The 9,730-nt window shown below is 49.6% G+C and overlaps 1 protein-coding gene across 1 annotated transcript; it reads right to left on the minus strand.

The window, feature by feature from the left end:
- Positions 1-2,618: 2,618 nt before the first annotated feature.
- On the minus strand, positions 2,619-8,395 carry LOC125631464 (ecto-ADP-ribosyltransferase 5). The gene is made up of 3 exons (XM_048838221.2): positions 8,234-8,395; positions 4,361-5,078; positions 2,619-3,082 (listed from the first exon to the last, which is right to left on the minus strand). Exons 1-3 carry the CDS (start codon positions 8,393-8,395, stop codon positions 2,985-2,987), a joined length of 978 nt encoding a protein of 325 aa, XP_048694178.2. The 3' UTR covers positions 2,619-2,984.
- Between the last annotated feature and the right edge of the window lie 1,335 nt (positions 8,396-9,730).

Consider the following 9,730-nt stretch of genomic DNA (forward strand, 5'->3'; position numbering starts at 1 on the left):
TTTACGGGCAAAGGCCAGGGGAGTGATGGCATTTCCATGTGTTCAGTGGATGTCCCTATTACTCCCCATTCCTGACCCTATCCCTGCTTTCCCTGAGCAGGACACTGCCATGCCCTCGTCCCCATGTCACTGGCTCTCCCCCAGGATCCAAATTCCAATGCCTGGCTCCTTTACCTTGGCCAGAAAAATCTGCCCCCAAAGACTCAACGCCCCAGCAGACCCTCTAAACAAGGGATCAGCTCAGCAGGCGAACAGGAGATGCAACCAGGGGAGTTTTTCAGGGCATAGCTGTGGATCTGGTGCATGGAGGTAAAGGGACTTGGTGAGTTGTGTGTGGGCCTGTTTGCTGTTTGTCTCCGTGTGGGTCATGTGGCTGCGGTTTGGGTCCCTGACTGGGCGAGGTGACAGAGGTCTGTGTGTTTGTGTCTCCGACAAGGTCGTCTGGCTCTGACCCTTGGGCCTAGGATCAGCCCTGGTGTTTGATGTTTGAGTCGTCGATCACTCCGTTAGCCACGAGGCAGGAACTAAGCAGACCAGCTTCTGGCCCGCCCTCTGTTCCTGTTCGTGTTGAGGCCCGGGGTGCATTAAAAACCCAAGGGAATTCCCAGAGGAAAAAAAAATTTTGGCCCAGACCCTCAAAAGTATTTCGGTTCCTAATTTCCACTGATTCCAATGGAAGTTAGGAGCCTAAATAAGTTTGAGGCTCTGGGCCTTTGTTACCAAGCAATGTCAGAGCTAAAGTCTCTTAAAGGTTTAAAAGTAACGGACCCCAGCTGAGTACCTGTGTCACTGCCTTGTGAGCAGCAGCATTGCCATCTAAAATGGTCTCCGCTGGCTTTGGAGGTTAGCTCCTCCCGGAGGTCTGTGGCTAACGCTGCCTTGTCACCCCACTCAGATAGTTCTCATTTCCCCTGCATTGAGAAGGATGTGGCTACTAGGGGCTGGGGGCTGCTGGCTTCACACCTCCCTGAAGATGAGAGGGGTGGGCAGGAACTGAGTTCACACCTTTCCTCCTGCTATTGGCGTTAAGGTGACTTGCAAAGGGGGAAACAAACTGTTTTGTATTTTGTCTTTCACTTCTTTAAGATGGACAAAGGAGACCTGACTCTTAAAATTCTGCTTGGTTCTTTTTGTACTTCAGAAATGTGGAGAATATCAAGCCTTTTTGTTGTTGTTGCTAGAGAACTCCTTGGAGAAGGGGAGAACTAGAGTGGGATTCTTTTCATCCCTCAGTGAAAGGGCATCAGGATTTACACACAGAGTTTTTCTCCCAAGTGTCTGTCAGACATTTGAGTTAAATAGGTATAGAAAAATCAGGTCTTTGGGGTTTTTTTTTATTAAGTCCCCCAATGACTTCAGGTGCAGATGGGGGCACCCAAGTCAAAGATTATGTTAAAGGAGTTTTAAACCATCTCTATCAGATTTCACTTCCTTGGTTTTTGTGTTGTCAGAAATCTCCCAATTCTCCTGTGGCCAAGACCTGAATCTCAAACGTAAAACTAAACCAGGAAAAACCTTTGCCAATGAGTGGGTGAAGGATAACACCACCTTTCTTTCTCCATGACAAAGGGTTTTTTCTGCTGCTTATTTTCCTTTTCAGAGTCACCTTCAAAGTTTATGCGGGATGTTTTTTTTCTCCCTTCCATGCTCCAAATTTGATCAATGTTTTCATAAATACAATCCATCAAACTACCAGGTTTAATCTAGCAGACAAAGGCGCAATGAGATCCACTGGCTGGAAGCTGGAGTTAGCAAAGGTCAAACAGAAAAGACGACACATTTTAACAGGGAGGGCAATTAACCTTTGGAACAGTTTGCCACAGGCCACGGAGGATTCTCCATTTACATGGAGCCTGGATGTTTCTCTAAAGGACATGCTGTAGCTCAAAGAGAGATGATTGGCCTCAGTGCAGGAATCACTGGGGGAGACTCTGTATGTAGTGTCACAGGTCGGAGTCTGATCATAATGCTCCCTTCTGGCCTTCAAATCTGTGAAGGTGAGAGCTAGAGCAGCAGATGGAGAAGAAAGAGAGCCTCCATGAAAGCCACTAGGGACTTCACTATTACCTCACTTTTATGAGGTATGCGCTCACGTACTACAGTGATGAGCAGCGGGAGGAGACCTTATGATCGATTGAATATGGCCCTGTCATTCTGAGTGGGCTCTGTTGCATTGATAACAGGGGGCTGGTACGTGTTGTGATACTTGGGCTTAGAAATTTACCTAGACTGTGAGCCCAACTGTGAGAAAGGTCAAGAGATGTAAGGACAATTGAAATCAACAAATGTCAATGGGAAAAGGTGCCAAAGGGACACACGCAAAATTAGTCTAAACAAAAAGGTCTCCTGATAGAATTCATGGGCTGTGTGAAGCTTATGCCTGGTAAACAAGAAAAGCGTGGGACTGGACATGAATGAACCAGAATTGGTGAGTTGTAAATTAGACTTAGTTCATGGACCAAACAATGATGGATGGGCTATTCCACCCACCAGTCCCTTTTTCGGACCCGCCACAAGAGATGTGGGGGGAAAGGCTGGATACCTACATAGCAGCCTAGTTAGAACTTGTGACGAAATGGGGTGTCAAGACCCTGTACTTCTCGTTAATTATAGCAAATTTATTAAACAAGTTGCATCAAACATCAGCTCAGTACAGCAAAATCATCCCAGCAGACAACATGCTGCTCACGTCTGCAACCCAGAGGACATAAAGCCGGGGTTCAGAGTTACCTATTAAATGAGATGGACACAGTAAATACTGCAAAGCAGGAGGCTTTGGCTGTAAATGCAGCAAGCGAATCCAGCGGAAGATCTCCCATGCCCTCTCGTGGTGATCTGTTGACAAATCACTGGCAGGCTGCAAGTTCCCAAGCTGGGAAAGGTCAGCTTAACATCATGACTACCCATCAAGCCCTGGCTGTTTAATAGCATATTGGAACACAAGTGGGCTGCACAAGAGACTGAAAAGGAGCAAAGCAAACATTTCACGTGGTTTCTGCCTCTGCTTCGGCACGCCCAGCCCGAAGTGTTCCGGATGCGTGAAATCCTTCCAAGCGCAAGGCCCCCCCTCGCCCTTTCTTTCCTGAAACGCAAAGAGAAGGCCTGTGTTAATTGCAGTCTGACTCAGCCTGCTTAGTGACCTCATTTGGGAAACCCTGGGACAGAACGCCCCAGAAATGGCAGCTCCCCTGCCAGCCAGCTGGGTTGCATTCACAGTAAAATGGTCACTGGGATTCATTGGTAGATGAGAGCTAGAACAAGCCAGACGCTGGAGACCCGCACGCTGAAGATACCGGGAGCACCCACCACGTCTCTTTGCAGACATAGAAGGAACAGCTCACCCACTGAGGAAGGATTATTGTTTGTGATGAGGCTGGGAATCACCATCTCTGCCATTGATTAGCGACCTGTGCAATGGGGGTTCTGCCTCCATTCCGGGGTGCTGCCAGAATGCGCTGAACCCTTGCAAGGAAGGTGTGGGAAGAGGGCAGTCGGAGAGATGTCGCCGTGTGCTGCACTGCGGACACACTCCATTAGCCCAGCGGAGGAACAGGAAAATGGGTGTGTGGCTAAGACCATGGGCGGGCGCTCAGGAGATCTGGGTTCAGTCCCTGGCCCTGCACCAGACTCCCTGGGAGACTGTGGCTAGGTCACTTCATCTAGCCGGTGCCTCCCTTTCCCATTGGTAAAATAGGAGCAAGGATCCTTCCTTTCTCCCACCTGTTGTCTGTTTTGCCCATTTAGACTGTGAGCTCTTCAGGGCAGGGCTGTGTGTTTGTACAGCACCCAGCACAACCGGCCCCTGATCTCACTCTAGGCACTACTAGAATACAGATCATAATTTTCTTCTTCTTGCCCGGTCAGTAACAAATCTCTTCCCAGCCTGGCTCATGGAGTTAGAAAGGCCCCCTCATGAATTGCCCAGTCAATTCTAAAACACGTCCAGCCTCTCCCCCAGCCTGCCTAGCACCAGAATGGGAGACGGCTTAGTGACGGCTGAGGGACATTCATCACCCCCCACACTTGTGTGGGGAAAGTGGTAAATTCCTCTCTGCCCTGCCCCCTCCCTGCCCTCAGAAACCCCACCCACCCAGCAGATGTGGGGTGGAAGCAGCTAACACAGGAGCATCTTATGCTGCCTTTACACCCACAAGAGAAATTCTCTGCTAGCCACCTCCAGCCAGGATGCAGCCTTTTTGCACCATCTGAGATTGTCCCATAAATGACCTGACTCCAGGAGCAGGGGCTTTAAGAAGAAACCCAACTAACATGAGACTTGTGATAAAAATACCCCAAGAGATGGCACCACTGAAGTGACAACCTAGGGTGGGGAGAATTGGACCCAAAGTCTCCTACTGACCTTCTATGTAGGCGCAGTTGTAACGGCTGAAGGTCCGGTTTGTGCTGTGGAGGACAAATGCGTTGCCGTTCTTGTCCTGGGTGAAGTTGAACACCCTAAATCTCTCATAGACAGGAATCAGCACTTCTTGTTCAGCTTGAATATAAGAGAAGTCTGCAATGGGGACCCCGAAGCACGTCCGGATGGTGAAAAATGTGGCCGAGCCAAATCTCTGAGCTACGCCCCAGTCTACAGATGAAGAGGTAAATGTCCCAAACCGGACCATGCTACCTCTCTTCTTGTAGCGGTGAGAACGGACTCCCCTGTACACCTCCGTCTCGTACATCTCAGCACAGTCTCTCTTCAGGAGCTGCAACACTCTGGTCAAATAAAAATGAAGGGCTTTGAATGGGAAATGTTTGAGATAATATGTTCGGGATTTACCAGCCTCTCTCACAGCTTTGTTGAACTCCTTGTGCAGAGATATCCGATTTCCACTGGTATAGGCCAGGATTGCTATTCCATTCTCATCCTTAAACTCTTTAGGCAGAGAGAGGTTTTTCTTCTTCTCATTCCATTGTTTTTTTGCAGCTTCCCATCTTTTGCTAAACACCTTGTGCGTTGACTTCTCTTTCCGCAGCAGTTTAGATTTGATTATATTTTCCATATCTTCTGTGCAGCCAATATAGCGGTCATCAAAAGCATCATATGCCATGTCCAGCACCGGCTGGCAAGTCACCTGGAACAACACAGCATATAAAACACCAGGGGTGGATGGCTGCCTGGCTGCAGGGCTCCCAGCATAGCTGGCACCAATGGAACTGGGCTGGGCCAGCCACCATGAGACATTTTTTCTGAATTTCCCTGGTATAAACAAGGCTTGAGAGAGAGAGAGAGAGAGAGAGAGAGAGAGTCCCTTACCAAACAAACCCATAGGTAGGGCCCTACCAACTTCACAGCCATGAAAAACATGTCACAGACTGTGAAATCTGGTCTCCCCCCATGAAATCTGATCTTTTTTGTGCTTTTACCCTATACTATACAGATTTCACAGGGGAGACTGGTATTTCTCAAATTGGGGGTCCTGACCCAAAAAGGAGTTGCAGGGGGGGTCACAAGGTTATTTTAGGAAGGTCGCAGTATCATCACCCTTACTTCTGTGCTGCCTTCAGAGCTGGGCGGCCAGAGAGCAGCAGCTGTTAGCCGGGCACTCAGCTCTGAAGGCAGCTCCCCCAGCAGCAGCCGTGCAGAAGGAAGGGTAGCACCCCCCTGCCCTAACCTTGCAAACCCCACACAACTCCCTTATGGGTCAGGACCCCTACAACTGCAGCACTACGAAATTTCCCATTGAAATAGCTGAAATCATGAAATTTATGATTTTTAAAATTCTACGACCGTGAAATTGACCAAAATGGACCCTGAGTTTGGTAGGGCCCTACTCATTACTTGATTATACTTAGGAAATTCTGAAAACACAGGGCTCACGAGTGTGTGTGTGTGTGTGAGAGAGAGTGTCCCCCTTGACCTCTCCACCCCCACCGCCCCGCCACACACACAGTATTTCTGTTTCACTTTCCTTTCTCACCTCCGTATGTCTCTTTGGACCATGAGGATTTCATTGCGAGACTTCACGGAGGGTTCTTCAGATGCAGATACTTGCTGTGCATATTATGGTTTCACACCATGACATGCAAGGTGACTTTTTTAAGCCTAATTTTTTTCTTTATAAGTGACAAGTGATTGGGGGGGGGGGCGGGGGCCAACTGCAGGCACTTCAGAGGAGTCTGATTTTCAGAGCTCAGCCCTTTCTGCGAATGAGGGTCCTCCATGGAGTCTTCAGATGGGCAAGTGAAACCACCCATGGATTTTGTCACGGCTGGCCTAGATCTTTTTACAGTGGATTAGTTCAACTCACAGGGAAATTATTGGGGTGGAAGCAGCAAAGATCAGGAAAAACAAACATTCTGCTAGGGAAATAGGAGTGGGACTGCCAAACCTATCAACCACTTATGAACCACTTATGAAGCATTAATAACTGATCAACAGATGTTTTAAAATAGATGGTTAATCAATTGTTATAGGTTGCCTCAGAGTCAATAGTTTGCTCATAGCATCTGATACTCATGTCCTGTTTAGAACATCTACTGACCCACCTGTTAACCCTTTATAAGCTATCTGTAGATGTAGCCTTAATAGAAAGTGTGGTCAGTTCAGCCGGGGAATAGTGACCCAAGGGAAGCGGTGGAAGCCCCGTCATTAGGTAAAATTACACTGTGCAAAGGCCCAGTAAGCGTGCTGTCAGGAACAACCCAGTATTGCCCCCCTCCGCCCCAGGGATGGACTGAACGGTCTAACAGAGCTTGCCCATATCTAGGTTCTCTGATTCTATGAGCCCCCTGATGATGCTCCATTGCCCACCTGTGGTCTACAGAACACAGCATGAGAGCTATGGTCTTCGAAGGAGGCAGAGGTATGGAGGCCACCTCTGCAAAGATGATGCGGGTCACATTGTGCCCTTTGTCTCTATGCAGCGAGCACAGAAAACCCAACAAAATGGCCCAGATTTTGCTGGTGGAAGGTGATTGAATCTACTCAGTGTAATCCTCTCTCCTCTGACCCCACCAAAGCCCCTGTCTGTAATCTCTGCACAGCTGGGGCTCTCTGGGCATCGGGGCACCTGGGTCGAAAAGGGTCACAGCTCTCCAGCTGCATGAGCATCTGCACACCCACAGGGAGTTTCTCATACCAGCTATCACTGGTGGGGGGCAGCTTTCACAAGCTCCATGTTACACTCTCTGCTGTCTACCCCCCCAGCAGGGTTTCTTGACGCAGAGATGGCTGGGTCAGCAGAGGGAGGCATGACTCTCTTGGGAGATAGATGGGAGCCAAGCATTGCTGAGGGTCAGGATCTTCATGTGAATGAGCAGATCCCATGGATTTCAAGATATCTGAGTGTTCCAGGTCCTGAGTAGCTGATGTGGCAGAAACTCCTCTCCCTCTAGGGGCCAGAGTTCACCCAGAAACTGACCCTCTCAGGGCCTTTACAGCTGGAGAGTGGGATCTAAGCCCAGCATTGTCCATAAGGAACATGTGATGTTCTTGTCTGCCACAAATACCCAGATTCTCCCTTCATTTAGAAACAGATTCAGTAGTCGAAGCAGAACACAAAGTGCATAAGATCCGGTTACAAAGAAGAGCTTAAATTCTCAGAGACTTTCCTGGAGCCCCCCATACCCTACCCCCATTTGGGACTCTGGGCTTCAGCTCGCGGAGTTGGGGGGGGGGGTCTCGGGGCCCTATGTGGGAGAGCACCAGGACTTGAGGCTTCAGCCCTGCAGTGGGGGAAGGGGCGCTGGGACTTTAGCCCCACAGGAGTGGGGGACACTGGGGCTCAGGGTTTCAGCTCCATGGGGCATGCCGAGGCTCCTACGGGGTTGAATATATTGACCAGAGTTCCAGCCCGGACAGCTCTAGCTAAATTTAAGCCCTGGTACAAAGCATTTCCCGGGTGGCGGCATCTGCTCTGCAGTGAGGTTCCAGAGGAGGTTAGAATAATCCAGGTCTGACCACCATTAGGAAACCCTGCAGAACCTTCCTCTTGAACAGAGCTTCTCCACCAAACCCAGGACAACATTCACAGCATCAGCCAGTCCTTCCACCTCCTCTAGTGCTTCCTCCACAAATAAACCAAGAGAAAACCCTGCTCCCAGCAGAGCTTTCTATAACCTCAGAAGGGAGAGGAGCCAGAGACTCCAGGAAGTCCCCCTAGGGACCTTACCATTGCCAAGTTCTTTTAGATGGAAAGTTGTCAGGTACTAGGGTCAGCGCAAAGCTTTAAGATACATAACTAGACAGCATTGGGTCTTACCAACCTTACAGCATAGATTGAATTACCTGAGGGATGTCCATCAACGTGTGAGCGCAAAGGTAAGTCACGGTGATCAGCAGAAATGTCATCTTCACCTGGGGGACAGGAAGAAAATTCCATGAGAATCTCATCATCAACCAAGAGAAATGCCTGCCCTGGCTCCCTTGTTCCAAGGCGATTGAGGTCATCTATGGAGACTCCCCTGAGCCACCTCAGGAGAGGGATGGGTATCCAGATAGCAGGAACCCTTGTAAACAAGCAGAGACCTTTACAGGCTGGAGCAAGAGTTGCCACCAAGAATGTGTCTGGGCAAAAGCTTTCCTTTGTTTCTTTTTGAAGTTAAAATACAGACATGTTTAATTTCCTTAGGACAAAATTTTCAGAAGTAACAAGTGATTTTCAGGAGAGTAACTTGAGACACCTTAAGAGCACTCCCCACCCCCAAAGATCTGACCCCTTTCAGTTGGGTCTCCAAAAATCGTGGCCCTCAAATCATGAGCTGCTCTTAAAACCCTAGGTCTGAGTGAAGAGACAAGGTTGACCTGTCTCCATGCTGTACCCCTTCCCCCCGCCAAGGGGCTTACCCCAGGGATGGACTTGACCCAAAGAGTTAAAGATGTTACTCTACCTGCAGGTCCAAAGCCTGGATGGCCCTGGGAGGCTCAGAGTGAAGCTCAGCTCAAGGGACTCTCTCTCTTATACAGTGCTGAACCTGTTCCTGTGAGCCTACCCCCTCCTTCGCCACCCTCAGACAGGAAACCACCTCGCTGCCTTTCACAGTCTTCTATTTGTCACAGGGGTGAGAGATCCCATTGCCCAGGGTCCAATACACTCAGGAGCCCAGCCAGCACTATCCAGGACACGCCAGCATCCCAGCGCTGCCCTGCCCAGCCAACCCCTCAGAACTTCCTGGCAACACCGGGGACAGAACTCAGATCCTCCTGCTCCAAGGGGCAGATCTGACCAATACCCATTGCAGCCCAGGGAGCCTTCCCATTGATTTAAACGGGGGCACTGGATGGGGCTCTAAATGTACAGGCTGAGCCATTTCAACGGATGGGGGTTCCCCCAGCTCTCAAAAGTGACTATTTCCCCAGGGACTCGCCTTCCTTTGCCAGCAGTGTAGGACACAGCTGAGCCATTCTGAGAGCAGTTCTCACCAGAGACCACCACGGGAGGGCCCCCTACAGTACAACGTAGTTCCTTTTGATCCCAGGGGCTAGTTGAAGTTTGGGGGCCCCCCAGGGCATTCCAGCTGGGAGTAGCAATTGCTGGCAGTCAGGTATTCTGTGGCTGCAGGTCTGTTGATTTACAAAGACTGTCCCAAGTCCTGTGTCTGCGAACACACAAGGAATCAAACAGCAAGAAACAATTTCTTTTGCTCACAGCACCAAAAACACTCCTTGCTGCCCACACCCCAGACCCAAAATCCTCTCTCCAGGTTTCTATCAGGGTCTGCTATTGTGCTTTCAGCTGGTCCTTGAGACTGTCCCTCTTTCCAGTCTTCTTGTCTGCTCTCAGTT

Source organism: Caretta caretta, chromosome 1 (assembly GCF_965140235.1).
Source record: "Caretta caretta isolate rCarCar2 chromosome 1, rCarCar1.hap1, whole genome shotgun sequence".
Taxonomy (NCBI): Eukaryota; Metazoa; Chordata; order Testudines; family Cheloniidae; genus Caretta; species Caretta caretta.